General features: G+C 37.8%; 1 protein-coding gene across 2 annotated transcripts in view; it reads right to left on the bottom strand.

The window, feature by feature from the left end:
* The window catches only part of Pld1 (phospholipase D1), a 117,355-nt gene extending 98,074 nt beyond the window's left edge, over positions 1-19,281 (bottom strand). For both annotated transcript variants that reach the window (XM_076866955.2, XM_076866957.2), the window contains exons 1-8: positions 19,122-19,281; positions 18,773-18,900; positions 16,572-16,717; positions 16,264-16,372; positions 14,748-14,813; positions 8,443-8,501; positions 7,277-7,369; positions 2,550-2,702 (exon numbers count right to left, since the gene is read on the bottom strand). In XM_076866955.2, coding sequence (XP_076723070.2) covers positions 2,550-2,702; positions 7,277-7,369; positions 8,443-8,501; positions 14,748-14,813; positions 16,264-16,372; positions 16,572-16,717; positions 18,773-18,900; positions 19,122-19,281 — 914 coding nt within the window. The remainder of the gene's footprint in view (positions 1-2,549; positions 2,703-7,276; positions 7,370-8,442; positions 8,502-14,747; positions 14,814-16,263; positions 16,373-16,571; positions 16,718-18,772; positions 18,901-19,121) is intronic.
* Positions 19,282-24,887: the final 5,606 nt, after the last annotated feature.

The raw sequence follows: 24,887 nt of genomic DNA, 5'->3' as shown, positions 1-24,887 counted from the left end.
AGGACATTTCCCTTTGTTACTACCCAGTGTCCACTTCCTTAGGTTCTGGAAATACCAGCCTAATTGCACTTGAGGAGAGTCATTCCTTCTCTTCTTTAAGTTCAAAGCTAAGCAAAATGTCATATTTCACTTCCTGATCCCTGAAACGGGTTTGGGCATGAAAGCATTAGTCAATTCCACCCAGTAAGAGGAGACCTGAGGACTTGCTCAGTAATGCCAGGAAGACACCCTTTCCCGCTGGATTGGGTGTGAGCCTGGGAGGCAGCTATCTTGCCACCATGAGGAGACCAGTCTGAGAATGCAGCAGATCCACAGATGAGAGAGTGGAGAAAAGAAGGGAAAATGTGTCAATGACATAGTCTGAGTTTCAGAATCAGCCCTGCCTAAGGTGGCTGATGACTTCTCTCTGGTATAAGCCACTTTGCACTGGATTTTTCTGTCACAATGACTGAACTCTTCTAAGTGGTTACAGATTTATAACTGCTGAAAACAATTTCAGATTAGGTTGCAGAAAGGTTTTTTTTTCAATGCCAAGTGTTAGAACTGGGGACTCTTACCAAGAGGTAAGTATATGAGTTATCCAAATTTGAAGTTCAAAGACAAACAAGATATGGGAGCCAGCCATTTCTCTGTCATTGAAGCAGAAATCCAGCAACACACTGATACAAGAAGAGGACTGTGAGTGAGAAGCATAAGTTTTCTCTTTGGGTTTTTTTTGGGGGCGGGGGGCGGGGAGGGTTCATGAGAAGCCAGGAAGGTGCTGTTTATGGGCTCTAAAATAATCATTCAAAAGATTAGGGATGTATAAACAGCTCCCCTCCATTTGTCAGAGATGGATGCTGCCTTTGAAAGCCACTGGCCTTCAGAGTGGCTGATGCTGCTGGGGGTGCAGACAGCGGAGGGGAGGAGACCTGTGATGGAGCTGGGAGGAGGGAAACAGCTCCATCAGGAGTGGCAAAGGAGCCACAGTGAGCTGCTGGGGGCAGGGCAGGGGGGCAGGGCAGAGGGGCAGGGAAGGTGCCTGGGCTTGGCCTATCACTCAGCTACTACTGCATGGGCTGAAATGCCTCTGAAAACCTACTATGGGAAAAGATGCTGTGGGAGAGGTAGTGACAGGCAGAGGCCTTGTCACAGGATACAGATCAGCGCTGCGGGGTCAAGGAGAGGAAGGAAGACAGCAAGCATTAGGAGGTGAGAAAGCAGAGTGTGGGCAGGCTGGACAAGGGAACTGCCTCCACAGAACCCTGAAGGCTATCCCCAGGAGGGGTTGCCAACACAGGCAGAGAGATCAAGGGCCTGAGATTGTAAGTGGAAGAATCTGGGGGTATTTGACAAAATGATGAGGAGCACACACACCAGGCAGGAGGCCAGGGAAATCTGGATTTGAATGAATTCCTTTGGCAATGGTGCCTGAGTAAGTCAGGGTGGGAAATGAAGATGAGGAAGCTAATAAAGTAGCTGTTGCAGCGACCAATTAGAACTGTAGCCTAACTTCTGGAAAGTCGTGGAAAAGAGGAACACAGTGCCAGGAGGAAGGGTGAATGGCAGCACCACAGCATTTTCAACAATCCTGAATATTCCCTTCTCAGAGACTAACAGGAAGTGCAGAGTCTTTATACACACACACACACACACACACACACACACACACACAAATGTACACTTGTGCACATATCTATTGGTACTTGTACAAAGAGATATGTATGTATATTTATATACATGAGGGTGAACTATACAGAGGCAGATGTGTATATGTGTGTGCATATGTACAAATATTCACGTATGTGCACATATATATATCTGTGTGTCAATCACATACACAGGGTACAATTATGATCTTCCAGAAAGAAACACACATATCCGCACACATGTACTCACTAATAACAATCTATAATAAGTACATGATTGAAGTATTTTTTCAAGTTATCTTTTCTTAAAAACTGTAAACAGAATTTTTATGAATGAAATCCCTTTTTACATGTTTTATTAATTATAGTGATTCATAAAGTAAAACTTTTTTTAAGTGTAAGCTATCACTCTTATTTGGTAATAGGTGAATTAGCTTAATAGTAAATTTTGTTAAAAGAGGCATATATCTACCCCTAGCATCACTTATTCTGACTCTTACATGAATGATAAGGGGAGGGGAAGGAAGAATAGAAGTACTCAGATTAGATGAAGGGAAGGAAGGGAGGATGGAAATAGGAAAGACAGTAGAATGAATCAGATGTTACTATCCTATGTGCATATATAATGACACACCAATGTGATTCTACATTACATATAACCAGAAGAATGAGAAAGTATACTCCATATATGTATAATATGTCAAAATACATTCTACTATCATGTATAACTAATTAGAAGAAATAAAAAATTTAATAAAGTTCATATGAAGAAAAAATCATTTCATTTACTTCACATTGAGGATGAGTTCTAAATAACACATTTTCTAAATTTTTTATTTTTTACATTTTCTTGAGAGAAAAATTTGGCTTTGAGAGTTTTTAAATTTTTTTTAATTTTTTTAAAATTTTTGAACTTTCTACCTTGAAAGATTATCAATTCGAAGTCCATATTTTGTTTCTGTCTCTTTCTTCCCCACCTTGATTCTGAATTCTTTATCTACCAGCAGGACGAAGGCAATAGCTCCGCTGTCTGGCTTCATATACAGCAGGAAGGAGTCTTTCACTATTAACCACCTGTATGAAAGGAACAAGAACTTCAAAATTGTGTCGAATGACTGAAACAAAAAGCATAAATTATTATGACGAGTCTTAAATATAAGATACTCTAAAAACTGTAGATAAAAATGTAGTTTTTTAGGTACTCTAAAAAAACTATAGATGAGACTCTACTAATTCATAAAGTAAAACTTTTTTTTAAGTGTAAGCTATCACACTTATTTGTTAATTAGTGAATTAGCTTCGTAGTAAATTTTGCTAAATTTATTACTCCATGGAACATTTCTCAAAAGTATTTCCATTCAATTCAATATATATTGAACAGCTTCACAATGGAAAAGTAAAGGGTTAAGCTGAGAATAAAGGTAGATGGGGAAACAGCACCAAGATAAATCAAGAAATGGACGAGTGTTCTCCGAGGACCTTACTAGGCTCATGGGGGCTACAAACTGTGATCATTCTAAGCCAAATGGGACAGGGACTAGAAGGGAGAAGCAAAAGGGATGAGTTCCAAGAGGAGGAGTCTTCTGCCTGGCTGTGAAGAGCTGGTGTCTGCTTGAGGCCTGGAAGGGTCCCAACAGTAACATCCCAAAGAGGGTCCAGGTGCACCCCACCCCGATGCAGAGGGAAGAGGCAGCCACGTGTAAAGAAAGAGTGGGGAAAACAGGCAAAAGCCACATTGAGGGAGGTCGGCTCATATAGCAGAGAGATGGCACACGAAAGTGGATCTGAGCTTCCTGGTTTTTCCTGTTGAATCAATAAACTAAAAAAAATAAAGGAGTCTCACCCAAACTTTGAGTGTTTCTCCCTGGGGAACCTAACATAAGACAACCAAACAACTTAAGGGTCATATTCTCCAGAACGATTTTCAGCAAATGCAGCCATTATATATGTTAGAAGAAATGTAAACGCCAAAGCCCTGATATCGAAGGTGACTCAGGGATTCTGGAAGGACTGAGTCCAGACACGTAGCTGCCTGTTGATAAAATCTGGTTAAGGCTAAGAGAGTAGACAGAGCGTGCATATTTGTGAAAGCTTCTCCTTGTGTTTGGCTTGTGATGCAACCTAGAGTGCAGACACGTGACACAGGCCCAGCTGCCTGGCACTGGCATGCTATGTGGCCGACCAGGAAGGAGTCACAGGCTTTAGAAGCCACAGCTGATGATCTGAGAACATCAAATGTCCCAGACTTGTGTCTTTGCCTGCCTGAAAGTCAAGGGTATCTAATCAACATCAGAGCCAGCTCCAGCCAGAACTTCCCACCAGGGACAGCAGTGTGGCATGACCGTGGGGTGGTCCACATCCAGATGCCACAAGCTCCAGCCTTTAACAATCAAAAACAAATCTGAGAAAGTCTCTCAAGGGCACAAGCCTGTGGCATAACCACCAGGGTCAGGGCTGCAAAACACATCTGCAGGCACAGGTCACCAGGTGCCACTGTGTGGGTGTGCCCTGCTTAGAGGTGCTGGTGCAGGCTGTATCTTCCTGCAGGAATGGGACTGTTTTCTCTAATTCACAGAGACCCTGCACAGACACAGCCCTGTTTAACAACAGAAATGAGATGGCTGTGTTTTGCCAGGGCCCTGCTCAACTCCAGTGGGTGAGTGGCATCCTGTATAAGCAGTTCCTTCCCTGCTCCTCCAAATTGAGGCAGCCTGGAGATATGGAACTGTGGAGCACTGACAGCTGGATTTTGAAAACTGAATGCCAGTGGTTTCTGTTTTGACAATGATGAGTTATTCTCAACGGTCATCAGATGGGGTAAATTGCCTTTATTTAGAGTTCTTAATTATGTTCTTCATTGAAACTCCTCTGATTTCTCTTCCTTCCTTCCTTCCTTTCTTCCTTTTTCCTTTCTTTCTTGTCAATAGATTTTTTTTTCTTTAATAGAAGAATGTGCATCAAGAAGTCTTCAGGGAAGGCAACCATCCTAACTAAATAGTGGTCGCATGATCAGTTCCCAGAGAATGAATAAGACCATTTAAATATTGTCACTGTCTAAAATATTAATTCTTGGTATAGTTTACAGTCTACCAGTGTAAATGCTAAATTCATTTAACATCTATACATCTCTTGAGACATAATTTGAGATGAGAAATTTAATATGGAATCTACTATAAGGTACAAAGAATTTGCTCAATAAATGAGCTCTATGATAAGATGTTTCATACTGTGGGGGGAAAAATGCTTTCTCTGTTGCTCTTGTTTTTTTTTTTTTTTTTTATTTTCTTGTCCCTGAGATATGGTCATTTTGAGATCTGATTGAAATTTTAACTGCCTTGTTTGCTTTATTTTGGTTTGTTGCTATAGAATAATTAAGAAAGTGATCCAGCCAGGCACAGTGGTACACACCTATAATCCCAAAGGCTTGGGAGGCTGAGGCAGGAGGATCATGAGTTCAAAGCCAGCCTCAGCAATTTGGGAGTCTCTAAGCAACTCAGTGAGACCCTGCCTCTACATAAAATATATATTTAAAAAAGGGAGGCTTGGGATGTGGCTCAGTGGTTAAGAACCTCCGAGTTGAATATCTGGTACAAAAAAAAAAAAAAAAGTGATCCCAAATGCTTTCTGTGGATACATAAGAAAATAATTAAAAAGTTAAAAATGAATGTCACCTTTAAAAGTAACTCCCCTGCTTTAGACACCAATACAATAGACTTCTACTGTGAGAAACTTTTCAAACTAATTTTGTCAGCTACTCTTTATCATCCATATATGATGTCTGATATTTTAAATCCCTCGAATATGGCTCAGGAAATATTAATATGGAACCAAGGCTTTAATCTTCACAGAAAGATTTACACAATTTAAAATGATGACACATTTCATTCCAGGGAGGATCATATCTTTTTTAGATTGTCCTGGTTGAAACATGATTTAATCTAAAGTTAAAAAAAGGAGGGGGGGCACCCACATTTCTTATAAATAACAAAATCCCTCCCTATCTGGTGGCTGCTGCTTCTCATAAAGGTCATAACTCAAATTCAACTCCTCAGGAGCCTTTCCTTGACTCTAGCAGTTAAAGTCACCCATTCTAATCCCCAAATCCCTCACTATCCCATCATCTCTATGGCCAACTAAATTTAAATCACTTACTTGGCTCATTGACGTTATCACTGCCTACTTTCCCCTCCCACAAAGCCCCATGAGGGTGGCACCTTGTTTCCATAGTAGCTAGAACACAACCTGGTATACACGAGGCCCTCCATAAGTGACTGCATGAAGCTGACCAAGGCCTTAAGTAGTTGCCTTAGGTTGGTTTGCCTGAGAAGTGAGCTCTAAGGATATGTATAGAGTAGCTTATTAGGGAGGTGGCACCAGGAAGCACCAGTAGGGTAGGACAGGCAGACCAGCCAGGAAGGGAGCCTGCAAGGTGTGTTGTCATGCAATTTATCATGGGCAATCGGGCTCTGAGCCTGCCCAGCAGCTCTGGAAGACAGCATAGGGCAGCAGACAATCATCTCAACTGAGGGTGGGGAACTGATAGGAGTCAGGAGCAATCGAGGGAGCTGCTTGCACTTACAGTTCACTCGCACACAGGCAGGAGGGTTCTGGAGCCCAGAGCTTGGGGACAAAGAATCATCAGTTCTTAAAGCCCAAGCATGCAACGTTATGGTGACCATATAGCCACTGACCATATAGCACCTGTTATACCAAAGCACAGAACTGCCAGTAAGTGGTCACAAGGAATCTGCATGGGACCACAGTGGGCTGGGAAACTTTATCCAAAAGAGTTGATTTGAAAGCAAATTCTTTTGCCAGTATATTATTTCCCTCTTTATTTTAGTAAAAATGTTTTTTATAACAAAAAAGTTTCTACTTTCTTCAGTGTATCTTTCCTTGTAATCCTTTCCTTGCAATTTTTTCCATCCTTTCAAACCTCAGAAAGTAAAAGTCCAATTTAATGATGTTTTCTGTTGGTTTTATTTTAAATAAATATGGTTGGAGGTAGGTCCCCATATTACTTGTAGATATTTTGAATATGCACATAGACATATGGTAACTCTACATTTAACAACATGAAGAACTTTGCAAAGTATCGCACTGTTTCACATTTCCATCAGCCATGTTTAAGGGTCCCAATTTCTCTACATCTTCATCGACATTTGTTATGATCCATCTTTTTTCATTATAGTCACTGTATTTTATTGTGGATTGGATGTACATTTCTCTAAGGACTAGAGATGGCCGAGCTTCTTTTCAGATATTTATTTTGACCATTTGTACCTCTTCTTTGGCTGACCAGTTTTGGAGTCTTATATCAATTGGATTTTCTTGCCTTTTAATTAAATGTTTTGGGGTGCTGGCAACTGAACTCAGGGCCTCAGGCATGCCAGGTACATGATGCTCTACCACTGAACTACACTCCCAGCCCCTCCACTGGGATTTTAGGCATAAAATTTATATACTCTGCTTATTGGTCTAATTTTGGATAGGATTTTGAAATGGATGCTGGAATTCTAATTGTAAAATATAATTAAATTCATTCTGCCATGACTTTAAAAGGATTTATATTTTAAAGGCAGCCTATAAATACTCCCCAGACACCAATTTTTAAAAATAAACATACACACAAAACTCTTCAGTCCTACCTTTTTGACCATCGGTAGCAGGCTCTTCCCTGACCACAGCAATTCAAACCCGGTATTCTGTGTCCCCCAGATCTCTTCATGATCATACCTTCTCTGAAAGAGACATTAAATTAATCCACCATCTTCAAACCAGACTTGTTCAGCTTCCAAACTTGGGACTAAATAAATTGTCTCATTTCTCACATGATTTTTCCCCCACTCTTTCCTCCTTTACCCTCTGTGTGCTAAGTGCCACACTGATAAGGCTGGGTACTCCAGCAGCTAGTCTTGAAAGCACCCCAGTCACATACACCTCTTTTGGCATGTGGGGCTGCACAGCTCTGTTGTGCACAGTGCAGAAGCTTAGGCATGCTGGCTCCTGGCTCTAAAGGCCATGTGTTCCCCCCAGTCACTATGACAACCTAAAAAAGACTCCATGCATTTCTTCTTGGTCCCGCTGCCGAGACTTGGGATTCCAGCACACTTCTGCATCCCTCCACTCACAGTTCCAGCAACGGAGCCATGCCAAAAGAAGTAGAGCAAAGCCACTAGTTTTGGAAGCTGGTCATATCTTGATTTTGAAAGATGTGACAAGAGGGGCTTGGGAGGTAGCTCAGTGGTAGAGCGCTTGCCTAGCATGCTCAAGTCCCTGGCTTTGATTCTCAATACCCAAAAAAAAAAAAAAAAAAGTGACAAGAGGAGCAATAACAATGTCTAAATCACAAAAACAATTTTGAAACAATGACTGACAGGGCTCCTAACCAGAATTAAAACTTAAGCACTTTATATGACCAAGAGCTAATATTATGAAGGAGAATAATGATTTTTCAATAGCCATCAATATGAGTGACTGTCAACTTTCTGAAGTGATTAGAAAAGGACCTTGTTTGTCTGTTTGAGTGCCTTCTCCCACAGACCACCCTTGCTGTGGGTACGGAACACTCCCAATGCTGGGTTAGGAGGAAGCTGAGCCATCAGCATATTAGGAAGATGGTGGAGCCATTGCTACCATCATCTACTGAAGGAGACGCTCTGCTTCGTACAGCAGGTCCCCTCAGTTGGTCTTAGTCTACTGGGGAAACAAGCTGGCGGTAAATCCAGGGGCGTTCCATCACTGCTGCCACAATGAATGTCACTGCACATCAGCTTTTCACACTTCTCTCTAAACATCCAATGCTGGAACTCACAGGCCCTTTGGTCCCAAATCACGGATGAAAGACAGCTGGCTTATGTCAAGGAATTCTGTCTGGAAAGAAGTGGAAAAAAAAAAAAAAACTTTAGAAAGTTAAAGAACAGGGGAGGGAGAAAGAAGGAGAGATGGCAAGGGAGAAAGGAAGGAAGGAAAGCAATTCATTTATGTTTACAAAAACACATTATTGGGTACCGCTATGTGTAAATGCTGTTTGGTACACTCTATGGACTAGAGAGATTGATAATGATGGTATTGCCCTAGGAAAGTACTGATTAGAAGCACATAGCTAAAACACAACCATGAAGGACGATGTGAAGACCAAATGCTCAAGAAGGCCAAGGAAAGGGACTTCATTTCCAATTTTGCTCTGTGTTCATTTTTGTTGTTGGAGGAGAAGGTTCTGTGGCATAGGGTGCACACAATAACAAAAGAATGTGTGAAGTCAGTGAGGTGGGGCAGATGCAGGAACAGAAGGAAGTGAGGGATGAAGGGGAAGAGAACAGAAGGATCAGGAAAGCAATAGGATGCACAGCTGTCCTCAGTGAACGAGGTGAAGAAGGGTCAGAAGAAATCATGGCGTGGCATGTTGCAGAGAAGTTGGGGAACATCAGGCCTAACAGGAAGAATTATTTTTGATGAGTCAAAAAGGAAGAGAATTTGAGGACCATCTTCATTGTAGAAATTACTAGATTAAAGCCTATAAATATTGTAATCACAACAGCCACACCTAACATGTACTGAAGACTCACTATGTGTTGGCATTGTTTTTGGCAGTTTTCACACGTTTTCTCAAACCCCTCTGAAGGTAGTTACTATTTTCCCATTGCACAGAAGAGAAAAATGAGCAGGGGTAAGCAAAGTTTTTTTGCAAAGAATCAGACAGTAAATATTTTGGGCTTTGAGGGCCATAAAGTCTCTGTTGAAACTGCTCAACTCTGCCATGGTAGTAGGAAAGCAGGTATAAGCCACGCATAAATAAATGTGTGTGGCTGTGTTGAATAAAACTTTTTTATGTAATTATAAAATATAACTTCACATGTCACAAAGTTTTATTCTTTAAATTTTTTCAACCACTTAAAACACAAAATTCTATTATTAGCTCACAGAACATAGAAAAACAGGCAGTGGGTTCTATTTGGCCCATGGGTTCTAGTTAGCCAACCCCTGGTTTAGGTAAATTGTCTAACATCCATAATTAGCAAAGGATAGAACTGGTACCAAGTGAGACCAAATTCATCATCCTCAAAACTAAAAACTGCAAAAGCAAAATGTCATTCAACCTTTATCTTGCTCAAATTAAGTACTTTGCATATTCTAGCTGGGTGAGAGCTACATGTAAACATAGACACAGAGAGTGAAAACCAAATTGATAGTATGTCATGCTTAACATGTGCAGGGGTTTTACAGAAATCCTTGAAACAACCAAAGTTAGAAATAGTGATATTTCCAATTTGCAGATTTGTTCTTTTTAAGCAGCCAACAGTAAGTCTAGATCTGCCAGTGGTCCTTAAACCATGCCAATAACAGCTTCCACAGAAAAAAATATTCTCCCAGCATCAATCAGGAAGTACAGAGAAGGGAGATTAGACATGGAACAAAGTTCTGTGGGAAGAACCAGGCAGGTTTCACATGAAAGCAGTTATAAAGTTACAGAATAGGGGGAGGGGAGAGCACACCTGTCTAATGTGATATCACACAGGAAGTGCCACTTGATCTAGGTTTGTAACTGGGATTTACCAAATGAAATACATAGTTTATATCTGTTTGGAAATGCTTAATATTAATTTTATAAGAAAAAATTACAAATATTTTAGAATGGTAAATTCTTGTGAGATTCAATTAAATGTCTGTATTTCTTTCTTTTCTTGGGTTATTTGAAGAAAGTACATTTTTTAAATTAAAAAGGATTTACCTATCAGATTTAGTTATTGATTTTTTCACAATATACAGATATTAGATGACAACTGAAAAATATGTTCAGAGTTTAATGAAAATTCAATAAATCTATGCATAAGTTGTAAAGACAAATTAAAAGCATTTAAATAACTTTTTAAAATCCCAAGTTAAACATATCTTCACATAATACTTTTTAAATAAGAATTTTAAAAGCCAAAGTCTTTAAATTTCATTTCTTATATAAAACCCAGTGATTCAGCACCATACATTTTTTATCTGATTTGTGAAAATATTTTCTAATTGGAAAGTAGTAACCTATGTGGTTATTAGAAATGACATTCAGACTGTCAACCATAGAATACAAAATATTTTAAGACCCTAAGACATAACTTCTCATTTTATCTCTAGGATGATGCCAATCCTATTTTATATTTGAAGAAACTACTATAGATGTGTAAACTAACTAATGCACTTAGAACTGAATGGAAGAATAAGAACTAAAGACAAAAATCAAGGAAACCACTTGTCTAATTTCTAGATATTCTTATTTACATAGCTCTTATCATTTAATAATTGACAACAGAAATAATCTCTGAAAATAATTCATAACTTTAGAACACAACGAAATTGCTAAATGTGAGGAATTTCATCTAAACAAAAATATGCATTATAATGTAGAAAATTTTAATTGTACATTACTACGAAATTTAATTTATCTTAACGGCTTATTAAAGTTTGACTAAAAGGAGATTTCAAAGAGAAATCAGCACTATTATAGAGAAAAGAAAAAACTATTGGCAATAATGGTCAAATAAAGATTTTTCAAATTGAAAGTAAATGTGTTATCACCAATTTCTAGGGAAACCAAATGAACAAAATGTGCAATTTTACAAAGATTATGTTGTGCAAACCTCTCAGTGCATCTTCAGTGATAAGAATTCCATTCTCCATTTGGGCATATGATTCTCAGGTATAAGAATTTAAAGATCATTTGAACCTAACAATATTCCATGGGATTTACTGTGCAAAGTACCAATCGGTATCTTTTTGTTTTTGTTTTGGAGAAGGAGTTGTGAAAAATTCAATTAAATAATGTTCTTGGCAATAGGTTGTCTCAAGTTGAAAATTCCAATGTGACTTACCAATTGGATACTTGAAAGGTTAGAGAAATGTGCTGCAGGAATTTTTGTGCCAAGAGGCAAGCAACCAAACCTAAGGGTAACACGGGCCCTAGAAATAACCTGGCAATCACCCTGTCCTTTCCATCTATCTTTGAAGGATAAGGGGATGATGACTTTCAGAGGCCCCTTCCATTCCTCAGGTAGCCAAAAATTTAAGTGGTGGCCAAATGGGAAATTCTCAGACACAGGAAGATGAGAGGGTTGGGAAAGGCAATCCTCTGGTGATGGAAAAGGGGAGGCCCAGGTACTCCAGGGATGGCTGTCTTCCAAATAAAACAGTTAACAGAGGTACAGGGTACTAAGGAGACATCTCATCAACGTAGGAATGCTAAGGCTGGACTAAGGTCTGCATCCTTCTGAGATTCCATCAGGAGAAAGAAAGCACCTCCCTTAATCTGCAAATGCAGGCATTTGATTCAGTACAGCTCTTCTCTGTTGAAATGGATATCCTGTGTGCATCTTATTCCCTACCTATTCTTCCATTCAAGTTAAAGTTATTCATCCTATGAAGGAGGGAGGTGAACTCAATACTATTGATCTGTGGGAGGTTCCAAGTAAGATTTCAAACTAATCACCAACTAATCTCCAATCCATGTTGGAGATAAGGCATCTGATTTACAGAAGTGAAATGATTTACTTCAAGTTAGGATTAAGATAAGATCCTATCAGTTTAGGGACTTCTCTAGAAAACAGTGCATTTTGTTCCATACATAGATTTTAATCTTAGGTAAGAAAAATAAATAAATTTATTGTTCCTTATTCCTCTTCCTTTCAATTCCCTGGAAGATAAGCATTTTCCAGTAACTATTTAAAGTGCCCAGTTAGTGGGCACTGACTCAGTTTCAGAACACAAGAGGAATTCTTACATGAGTTCTTGTTATTGTACAACTCAGGTATGTAGCGCTACTTCTGTCACAAATTTGTGTCAAGTAAGAAAGTAAAATACAAGTGCGCCCACTTTACATTCAGGAAACTGACTGAATTACCAATAATCTCTGATGGAACTGTGATGCAGAATCAGCTAGAACACTGGGATGTCCTGTTTGTCCCAACTATAAGGAGGAAAAAAGGAAATAAAAACAAAGAAAGTCTTCATAATCCTGGAAGAGGTAGTTGTCTGAGTGCCTACCCAACCAATGACTTAATAAAAGGAAAAAGAAAAAATTCTCCATATCTAATTTCAAAATCCATTTGAGAAAACTGAACAGTCACTGCTTTGAAGCCTAAACACAGTTCTTTCTGGTAAATCCTATTACACAAATCCCACAATAATCTTTCTCCACTTTTTAAAGTAGTTCAACTTTACCAAGACATTTTAAAGTTGGCCATAGCATTTTAGTCTAGCTCTCAAACTCTCCAGATAAGAATGACCCAAATTATTTGCCAAAAGCATAGATTCCAAATGTAGATCTGGACCATTCCAGAGTTAATGAGGATGTATCCTTTTTAGTTCCTTGATCTATGATCCATGATGCTATCAGATTAAGGACCTGAATTAACTTTATATAGGCTCATTTTGTACTCTTAAAGTACAAACTTATTATATGTGCATATATAAAAATGATTTGTAGTATGCTTTTTGCAGATGAGCTTTTTAAAATTTCTCATAATTACCAAGGGAAACACACAGATACCAATCTAATTTTATGAATGTAATGTGGAGACCTGGGAATCTAGTCTTTAGACCAGATTAAATTTAATATGAAAGGGAAATAAGGTTGGAGAATTAATGTATATCAAATTGTATCTAATGCTTGAATCATTTTGGAGAATTCAGCTGTTGGAGGGAATAACAGTAGTAAGATGAGATCCCCTCACTTCTGATGGGGATAATATATTTATCAAGTTACTAAGTAGGTTTTCTTCTCCAAAGGAAATATTTATAAGGCACCCTGGGATATCTAAACACAATATGGACTAACTTTGAAAAGATTTTTATGACTGGAAAAGTAATTTAAATGAACACTTAAAAAATGTAAAAATTTTTTAGTCGACATCAGAATCCAAAATGTAATAATGTACATGGAAAGAAAAGAATGAACTCACCAAGTACTGTCTAAACCCATAAGAAATAGTACAAGTAAAGTCACAGGCAAGCAGAAAAGTAAGAGAAGTGGAAGATTATTGACACAGGTATTAGTATACATTTAAACAATTCTGCATTAAAGAAAACAGCACATCTGATTTCACAGACTGCAACAGAGGGCAATGTTTTTAGTAGCAGAGTACCCTTACCTGTGATGTTATTTCAACCTTACATGATTCTAAATCCTAGAAAGAACCTGACCTCTTCTATCACCCTGTTCTGGAGATCCTCTGATGGAATCCAAACTGCTGACTTTCTGGAGAAAATGCTTCTCCAGGAAGACATAGAAGTTCCCTCAAGTCCATCAAATATCCCTACATGAACTGCTGTAGGAGATGAGCAGCTCTGGGCCAGCTATGTGTAAGGGAAGCAGATGTGCGTGCGCATCTTTGGACCAGCTTCCTAGGAATATGCAGGCAGGAGCAAAAGGACACCTCCCACTACTGAGAAACTCAGCAGAGCCAAGCGCTCTCTATTCCTCTCCTAAATATACCCTCTTTCATTTACGGATTTATGTGATGGTATTCACTAAACTAGAGGCCAAGTCACAAGTGCACTACTCTTTATGTTCTGCACCTTGCATTGACCCTGCTCCCAAGATCAATCTCTGGGGTGCCTCCAATCCCCACCACCTTCTTCTCTTCTCTTGAGAGCTCTTCCTTAAGAAGAGCCTGGCTTTCTCAAGCTTCTCACTTTCACATGAAAAGACAGGCCAATCAGATGGCCATCCAAATATGCTCCAGAAAGTCTTGGGTATTCAATTCTGCTTAGCTGTTTTCATCACTTACTGCTTAAAGTTTTTTCTCTGGAACTCAAAAGGACTTTTGGCAGAAGAAGCCTGAGGGGAGAACAGGGCTGATTTCTAGATAATGCAGTCTGCAGTAGCACTCAGGCTCACTTAAGTCTGTTGTTAGAGACATATTAAGTTCTATTCAATATTTTAAATATAGCTTCATTATCACCATAAACTGACTCCCAGCTGTCAAATCAATTTTGTATTCATTAATTTTCTTTAATTCAAGGAAAAATGTAAATATGGATGCAAGCACTATGTTAAAAAAAAATCACCCAAAATTCAGCTCACGATTTACTCTTTTAGAAATTACTTCAAAATTTAAATCACTGAAGAGTACTTACTGTGGCATGATAATTTCTATACATGGGCATTTTTAGTATCTTTGTCAGGTAATCCTCTAGTTGTTTCTGTAATGCAAATATTTTAGATAAGAATTAATATAGCCATAGAAAAATTTAAATAGTGATAATGATAAAATCATCATTTCATCTTAACCTCTGTAAGTTATTTAAATATTTGCTAATATTATCACTGGGCAAGGAACCCTGAATAGCATTAAGGTATTATTTCTATAGTTTTTCTTCAATTATTATTTAAATCTCTTCTTGCTATTTAATATTCCACATGCATGGGTCTTTTATAAATTGCTAACAAGACCTGAGCTGTATATGTTTTTAATCCTCCATAGCTATTAGAAGAGGATTTGTTCATGGTAGGTAATTTCAAGTCATTTGTTGATTTTACCAAAACACCTGTGTATTTTCAATTCCAGCATTTAATTTACCGGTAGATTCATCATAATTTTTAAAAAGTTTTCAAGCAAAAAGGAAGGAAAATGTCAAAAGAAAAAGACTTTCTAACCTTGATTTTTCAAATATGTTAAAATGTGTGTGTATGGGGAAAGCAGAGGTTTATAGTCTTGGCGAACTGGAGTAACATATATCAAGTATATTGACCTTGACACATAAGCCAGCACCTTTTTGCTGAATCACTGAGGGTTAATAGGAATAATCACTTTTAGTTGGGCTCATACATGTGCACACAATAACCAGAAATTATGTAATTTTATATGTCTAAGTTATCTTGGAAAATATTTAGTCTAGATCCCTAGAAAGATTTTAAACAAGATGATAACTACAAAAGAAAAAATAAAATATTCCCTCTGAAGCATAAAAATTTTCAAATTATAAAACAGAATGCACAGAAATGAATAAATTACCGATTAATATCCTAATAAAAAATACAAGTCCCCCACCCCTTGCAGTACCAAACCGTAGCAGGGTGGCAAACATGTCTCTTGTCTTTGAGTTTCCTATTCTAGCATGCGAGTTTGTGCTCAGCCTACTCTCCTAAATGCTAACTGCCCCACCTAGAGCACAGCAATGCAACTTTCCATATTTAATATTTAAAATGAACTAACATATAGGAGCAAATGTATGGAAATAAATGATTTTAAGAGAGTAGATCTCAAAACCCAATATGATACACTCAATCTTCAATTCACAACACGTTTAGGGAGGTACTAGGAGGAGGACAGCTCTTCACAGCATAGCTACCGACACTCTTCAGTGCTGATACACCCTCTCCATGGCTTGGGAGGATGGGGATGCCCAACTGGTTCCAGAGAAGCTCAACCTTGCTAGGGCTAGAGGCCAGCAGGTAAAAGAAACTGCAGCTGGACCCCCTCACCTCTCATTAGTGCCACCTTTCTACTGTGCTGCAAAACTATGTTCAAAACAACAGAAGACTATGTACGAATAATATGTCAAGATACACTCTACTCTCATGTATATCTAAAAAGAACAAATTAAAAAATAAAAAGCCCAATAAAATCAACAAAAGAGTGAAAGCACTTACCCTCCTACCAAAGAACTGTTCTTCTCGAATCATGTTTCCAGATGAACGGGGCAAACTCGGCATCTCTCGAGGCTCCTCCCCTCTGACGTTCTGTCTTCTAAACGTGTGTCTAAAACACACACATAATGCAAACATTATTAGACAATTCTTTGAACTCTCATATTTCATGAAATGTCTTATTTTTAAAAGAGCTTATTTAATTGAAAATATCTACCAACAAAGGACTAGATGACATAGAAAACACACGAAATACACTCCTATCCAATTTGTGTGTTGGGATAACTTCATCTGAATTCTGAAATGGTTACCTTCTGGTAGGAATGGGAATTCGGATAAAGGCTTTGTACTTCAGCAGCTCTCTGTGAAATTCTTGAAAGTGCTTGAACTTCCTCTTAACTTGCCATTTAAATTCCCCATGTGTTAATTCAATAGTGTATAGATTGATACTTGGCACCTACAGTGATAAACAAAAATGGTTGGTATTTTAGATAATAAAAACTCCAAAAGCTCTCAATGAAAAATAGCTAATTAATTAGTAACATGGAAGTATACTTAAGTTCAGCCTACATACTTTGCATAAGTACTTTAAGCAAATATTTTTTGGAAACAATTGATCACAGAAATAATATTCTCTTAACGATCCACATGATAAATTACACAAGACATACTCTGGATCACACCACACTCCTACAAATCCTTACACATACACACACACACAGAATATGTGCACGCATGAGCACAAAACAGAGAGAGAGAGAGAGAGAGAGAGAGAGAGAGAGAGAGAGGGGAGGAGTCCAGGCCACAAGAACAAGCAATGAACAGGTAACTGGTAAAGGTGAGAGGAAAGCAGGAGGCGGTGGATGCCAGGAGCACCACCTTAGACAAATTTGTCCTTTAAAAAAAAAAAAGGTATAGCATGTCTTCTTCCCTGCTCCTTCTGAAACACACTGCAATGTTTACCTTCATCTATGCCATTCCCCACTGCCCTGAGGCACTACCAGTGTTCAGGAAGGGTGGGTAGAAGCAGTTGCTGCAGTACTAAGCATACAGTATATACTTGGATAATATACTGTGTATTTTTATTATAACCTACTAATACTATGGTACCCATTATTCAGATGAGGAAATTGAGAGAGGTTAAGTGACTTGTTTTGAGATAACAAAGCAAGGACAGTAACTAACCCTGCAGTCTGGCTGTAGAGTCTGTACATTTACCTCTTACACGTTATTGTATCTCAATCTAAAAGCAGGCAATTAACATAAGAGGCAAAGGTCATCACAGAGATGCTCCACAGTTTATCAGGGAGATGTGAACCTAAAGCATAAGAAAAGCCTCAGGTGCTACACCAGGTGGGTGTAAACTCGGGATGAGCACGGGAGCAGGAGTACAGGTTTAGGTTGGCCTGGTGAAGGCATTTTACTCTAGAGCTTTGTCACTGTTTAATGAAAACATGTGAATGAAGACTAAAGGATGGGGCCTCAGTTAAAAAACAGAGAGGCAGAGTCTGCAGGTAGAATTACCTCAGCATTGCTTTTGGGTAACAACACTGGCTAATCTTGAATCATGTTTTTTGTTGTTTTGTTTTGTTTTGGTACTGAGGATTAAACCCAGGGGTGCTTAACTACTGAGTCACATCCCCACCTTTTATTTTTTATTTTTGAGACAGGGTCTCACTAAGTTGCTGAGGCTGGCTTTGAACTTGCAAGCCTCCTATTTCAGCCTCCCAAGTTGCTGGGATTGCAGGTATGTGCCACAGCACCTGGCAGATTTTTTTTTTTTTTTTTAAGCCAAGTAGAAAAAGCAGTATCTTGCTAAACAAGCATGAGGAAAACTAAACTTTTCCCTGACTTGTACTTGGTATTCTAGTTATGATGGATATGCTTGAAAAGTCTAAAATGAAACAGAAAACTGGGGAAAGAGGAAGGCTCAGAGAGGCACCTTGCAATTTAAATTAATAAATTGCCTTCAATGCCACAAAGACTATTGTCCAAAAAGGGGAGAAAGGAGTATGCAAATAAAGATGAAATAAGAAGGAATCAAAATCTCAGGATTTGAGAATTTGGAAACAGTCCAAACAAAAAGACAAACAAAAACCTAAAGAATAGGGTCATAGTTGGGAGGAAGGAAAATGGAAGTCAACGTAGTAATCCACATGTATTAACAAAAAGGCAAGTTCTTGCAGGGGTTGGAGGGCGGCTCCTGTGGAGCAGCAGAAGAATAGAGGAACTTTGGATAGCGGGAAGGGAGGGAGGGGGCATGAACATAGGAAAGATGGTGGAATAAGATGGACATCATTACCCTAGGCACGTGTATGAAGACTCGAGTGGTGTGACTCTACTTTATGTACAACCAGAGAATTGTGCTCTATTTGTGTACTATGAATCAAAATGCACTCTGCTGTCTTGTATAGCAAATTAAAACAAATTAATTAATTAAAAATAAAATGAAACAAAAATTAGCACAAAAAAACTAAAAAAAAAAAAAAGGCAACTTCTTAAGTGCTCTGACCCTTGTCGTAGATGTGAAGCGCTCCACCTCCAGAACTTGTGCTTTTATTGGACAGCCAGAGAGATACGTCTGTATATTAGGCTCCTTAAAGCCTTGAGTGTTATAGATAGCAGAAAAAGGGATATATCCTAAAAAAAATAAAAGCAAACAAAGTTATTCCAACAGATGACAGTAGCATGGCCTCCTTTTGAGAATCAATCACTAAAATAAGCAAGCCTCTTAAGAGATGATTCTCAGCCCTGTGTTCTGATCTCTGCCGGGAAGATAGATCATTCGCTGGTTATTTCAAATTGTGCTCTGCCAACCAACCCTGACGGGCTCCCTTCTCCCTCAGATCCGCAGGCTTTACCTTCCTGAGTCCTGGGATCCATGGGAGACACATCGTATTCCACCTCCTCTCCCTCGAAGTGGAGTTCCCGAGTGTCCAGATTTTCTATCAAATTGCTCATGTCGGCAGCGATTTTCTGCAGTGCAGAGGTATTTACCCTTGGCTCGTCTTTCAGGGACATGTTAACTTCAGAGGGTCAAAGCAATGGGGCTGAGAAAGGAAAAAGGGTTACATAATTACCTTTTGGTCCAGGAAAACCCTGTCCCACAATTTGAATCCTGGCTTACATGCAGCACCAGGAAGCAAGTCAGGTCCCAGTGTGAACCCCAGTTAATGCCAAATGACCTTTCAATTACCTTCCTGCTTAACATTTAAAGGACTCCTAGCTTGTAAGTTAAAATGGAGAGAAATACCTAATTGCAAACAAAAAAGAAAAAGAGACACCACATTGAATAAGTACCAACATTTCTCTCATATAATTTTATGAACTTTGATAAATGAAGAGAGATGTAAAGGAAATCAATCTGGGAATGCTTATTTTGAGAAAATAAATTGCTTCTTAGCTATAATAAATACATGAAAAGAAAAAAACAATCTTGTAAAATAACTACCTTTCAACATTTCCTAAAGAAAATTTAGGGTATTTCACATATCTAAATATGCAGATATAGAAATGTTTTTCTGATAACATAATCTTTGTATATTTTCTCTGTTGGTGATATTCCAATCAGAGTACACTACATCTTTGAGATATGAGGTTTTGGTCATGACTTTGTATGAGGTAAAATGATGTACGTGTCTTGAAAGGAAATTGATTAATATCCCTGCTCCTAAAGATACCTGAAGTGCTAGAATTACACTTCTCTCCTTTTTTAAAGAAAACTGTTCTATTTCATCCTGACATTTAATAACACAAGTCGCTGCACATCAGTACCCAGGAAAGAAGAGTTCATATAGATTTTATTTTTCATCTAAAATACTGTGATTTAAGCCTTTGGCACTATCATCAGAGTTGGCTGAAAATTTTATAATACTCAATATAGAAATAATCTCTCTGTCACAACCAGGGTCTCAATGGAAGGGCTCTCATACAGGTAATTCCTTTGCACATGTTCATTAACATTATTGCAATTCACAAACATTAACTAAGCATCCACCATATTCGAGACTCAAGGAATGAAAATATGAAGGGGAATAAGGCCACTACCTTGCGAGTATCTGATGTGGGTGGGGGAAATAACTGAATAACCCCCAGTTCACCATTGCCCACATCCAAGGGTTCTGTCCTATAGGAGCTCTCGAGAAGCTGGGTGCCCATGTAGGAATGCAAAGGAGAGTCTCAGGCAACCTTTATTATAATTCAACTAGTTTCTAAAACCTACATACTATTGTGTCTGGTAGAAAGAAACCTTGTTTGGAAATTCAAAGATAGGGGTGAAAGAGGGCAGTTATGGTTTGGGGACACACACACACACATTAACTTATACTTATATATATATAAATTAATATATCTAAGTTCCTGTGAGCTATATAATTAATCATTTCTATTTTTTCATGTTGGCTATAGGGAAACTTGAAGCCAAACTCATAAACTCAAACTCATTTGCTTTTAACAAAATGTAAGATTATCCTTGCCTATATCTCTTCCATTCAACTTTCTCTCCCACTTCTAATTTATATTCCAATAATAGTTAATGGGTACTAATGGCTTAGCATGCACCCAGCTGGTGGTAATCCTTTATAAACTATTATCTTCATCATTAATCATAAACTGTCAAAACCTTGCTATTTCTGTTTTGAAGATTACAAGATTTTGTCGTCCTCTCTTTGTAGATGAGGAAACTGAGAACAGAGATTAGATAATTTGACCAATGCTTTGTGGTGAAGCAAGTATTTCGATCCAGGTTTCGATGACCCAAAAGTCAAGGTTCTCAACCACAGTCTTTATCTTGCTATTTTTTTTTGAAATATGTAAGTGTCTTGGAATAGAGGGAAATGTTCATATAAACAAGCATCTTGGGGCAAATCCCTTTAAGAGATGACTGGCATAATCCCAGCAGCTTGGGAGGCTGAGGCAGGAGGATTGTAAATTCAAAGCCAATCTCAGCAACTTAGTGAGATGCCCTTCTCAAAATTAAAAATAAATAAAAATGGTTGAACCCAGCCCTCCTTTTTAATTTATTTTTACTTAATCCCCTGGGTTCACTCCCTAGTACAGAGAGAGGGTGAGAGGGGAAGATATGACTAATGAAAAGAACTGAAAATTCCCCCCTGCAGCTCAGTCTCCACAGGACAAAGCCATTTCAATTCTTAAGGTCTTGGTTTCCTTATCTGTAAATTAAGGAGATTGAACCATTTCATCTCTAGAGAACTCTAATTGTACATAACAGGTGCCATAAAATTGTTCAGCCTCCCTTAGTCTAATGAACTTAACCCTTGTCCTATCCCAAGAAATTAATCCAAGTAGTTTTGCACTTGAATAAGAAGAGTAGGTGGCAGAATGTTTTCTAACCTGAATACTTTAATTAAGGTCTGGTTAGCCTTCATTTAGGAACTGTTGCCTCTGAACACAATTAAAATATTTATTTATTTCCTTTTCTCTTAATTCAACAAAGAAACACTTATTGGATGCCAAGCATTAGCTGGATTTTGCTTTATCTAAAATACAAAGTAATTAAAAGTTTAGAGGAAATGAGACAAGGAAAAACAGATCAGATATTACATCATATCATTGTCACTTGTTAATTTTTATAGACTTTAGAAATTTTTATTGATTAAACAGACTTATGCTTAACTTTGCCAACTTTCTCAGCATAGCAGAGAAAAACAAGGTTATTGCAAATGACCTTCTTTTTAGACAAAGTTCTAACATTAAAAATGCATGTTGATAAATTTATATTATTTTGCATATGTAATTCTTTTGAATTTCTTAATTTTTAATTTTATTGGTGCATTACAGTTTTACATAATTGTGGGACTCATTATGCCATATTTCTATACATATATAATATAAGTGGATCTGTCTTATTCCTTGGTAACTTCCCTTTCCCTCGGCTCCTCCCTCCCCCAATCCTCTTGCTATATTCTCCTAATCCTCCTTCTATTTTTATTATTGTTATTTTAATTAGTGCATTATAATTATACATAATAGCAGTATTCATTGTGGGACTTTTGTACATGGACATCATGTAATTTGTTAGATTTTGTCCCCAGTACTTCCCCATGCCCCTCCTTTTTTCCCCATGCCCCTCCTTTTTCCCTCCCTTTACTCTATTGGTCTCCTTCTCTTTTCATGAGATCCTTGACACATATTTTTTAATAAAAGAATTTTAAAATGCATGTTAGTTTTAAAGTAAATATAGATTAATCTATACATTACAAGATAATTGAGACAAATAGTATAGAGTCATTGGATCAAGTCAATATAAATATCTTATTTCCAATAGAGGAAAGATGGTGGAATGACTCTAACATAATTTTCCTAGGTACGTGCATGAAAATACCTAAGTGAATCCCACCATCGTGTACATCCACAAGAATGTGGTCTAATTAGAATAAGACATTTTCCATGCTTTTATAATTTTATCAAAATTAATTCTACTATCATGCATAACTAAAAAGAACCAATTTTAAAAAGAGAGAAAAGAAACATATTAACTTGTAGATGAGTGAAAAAAGAAACAGGATAAAAGCCTTGATAACAGCCTTTTAACATTTATCTTCAAGTATTTATTATGTGCTAAGCATAGTTTTTGCACAATTATGTTTTTTAATGCTCATAACAGATTCTACTCTAGAGATTTAGTTAAGTAATTTGTCCAAAGTCACTCAGTACATACCATGGTCCAGTTTTTAAAGAAGACTGGCTCTAAAATCTTATGAACTTGGCTATGCAGGTTTATAATTATTGATTTTATTTTATGGCTGAATGTCTATAAATTAAAATTAATCTTTTCTGTGAAGCGTATGTTCTGTGACAACAAGAGATGGCTTCTACTTTAATAAAAAATCGTACCTTGGAAAGAATCACACTAACCCTACCATGATTACAATGATGGAAACAACATATCCTGACATCTTTCTGAATTTTTACGATTCATGGTATAAGATCACATAGAACCACAGTGGGCCCAGAGGGTCTGCAGATTTGTTCATGTGATCCCAAAGACTGCACCACCTAACAATGGAAAACAAATCGGGTGGTTTGCCCACCACTGCCTTCACTTCATCCAACAGCTGTGTTGCTGGTATCCTTGAATATCAAGCTATACAGACAGGTACACTCCTATATTGTCAAATCTTCACGGATTAGTCAATGTTTTCTTTCATCTCAAATAATCCATACTGGGGGCTGAGCATCTGCCAGATTGCCAGCCTATGTTACCCTGCAGTGGGATAAGGACTTCATTGTTTACCCTTAAGATAAAGTAAATCATTTGTTACCGCCTTATAAAATTATACTGCAAGAACTTTATCTCTTTCAGTACCAGGAAGAGATGGTGCCAATGGAGAGATAAGAGCAGCTGTGTTTTACTTCTGTTTGCATCTATTTGTGGGAAATAAGTAAGAGTTGGTTTCTGGTACTTTTTCCCCCCAGCCCTGGTTTTGAATACTAAAATTAAAAATCTTTTTAGGGAAGATTTAATGACCTCCTATGATTCAGTGATGAAATCAGAGGAATCTAGCATTTGTGTCTGATCTCAATTTCAACAAGATTAGGAAGCACAGAACATCAAAGAGAAGCAGATATCCTCCTTTTCAGATAGTAAAAACATAAACATTCCCTTAGCCATATAACACTAATAACATTATTAATGATAATTATTGATATTAAAGTCAATTTTGAAATTAGCTAATATTTGCCAAATATTGTACAACATGCCAGGGACTCTAGAGAGAGATTAATCATATGACCTCTTTTAATCCTTACAACAATCTTAGAAGCTTTAATAACTATGCTTTAAAGAGATGCTTAGGGAAGGCAGGAAACTCGCCCAGGGCCACGTGGTTGCAAACTGAGGCAGTTGGAACTGACCCTAGTTGACAGGCCTTCAAAGTCCAGCTACATAACAAACCAGTAATGAGAATGGGGTAGAGGGAAGGGTGGGCCACCAAAAGTCTTTTACGCCTGGTTTGTATATTCTTTCAAAACATCCCCCAAACCAGTAACAACAACAAGAAGAAAACCCAGCATTTATTCTGTGAAAGTCATTGTGACTTACTTCTTGCTTCCCTTTCTAAATAATATGTGAAGTTCTTCTCTATTTTTTCCCTATGTGTTACTTGTGCTTACCAGGAGAAATAAACATAAGAAGAGTTCCAAGCCAAAAATCACATCCCGATGTATGAATGTGAAAAGAATTAAAATTAGACCATTTAAAACGAAACTGATTTATAGGGATTTCTTGTTTTCCCATTTTTTTATTATGATGGAACTAATTGGAGGCTATATATCATACAATTCCCTCCCAGATATTATACAGAACATTTTTTAGCAAAACAAACTTGACGTTCCCTAAAGTAAAATCATAAATGTGGATTTAAGTACTAAACTCAGTCTCTAGTGATGTAAGTCTTGGATAAATATTTTTTTAATTTAGTTGACTTAGAACAAAGTAAATGGCATTACCATATTTTACTTTTCAGACGACATATTTTGAGAAAAATAACACAGTTTTTAAAAAAAACTCTTGACATTTGCTTGGATTTTTAAATTTTAAAAAATCACTTCCATAAATACCCATGAAGGGCTTATGATGTACCGTGCTCAGAAAGTTAGACATCAGT

This window comes from Callospermophilus lateralis, chromosome 10 (assembly GCF_048772815.1).
Source record: "Callospermophilus lateralis isolate mCalLat2 chromosome 10, mCalLat2.hap1, whole genome shotgun sequence".
Taxonomy (NCBI): Eukaryota; Metazoa; Chordata; class Mammalia; order Rodentia; family Sciuridae; genus Callospermophilus; species Callospermophilus lateralis.
The sequence above is the reverse complement of the archived record's forward strand: the minus strand, read 5'-3'. Positions and strand labels throughout refer to the sequence as shown.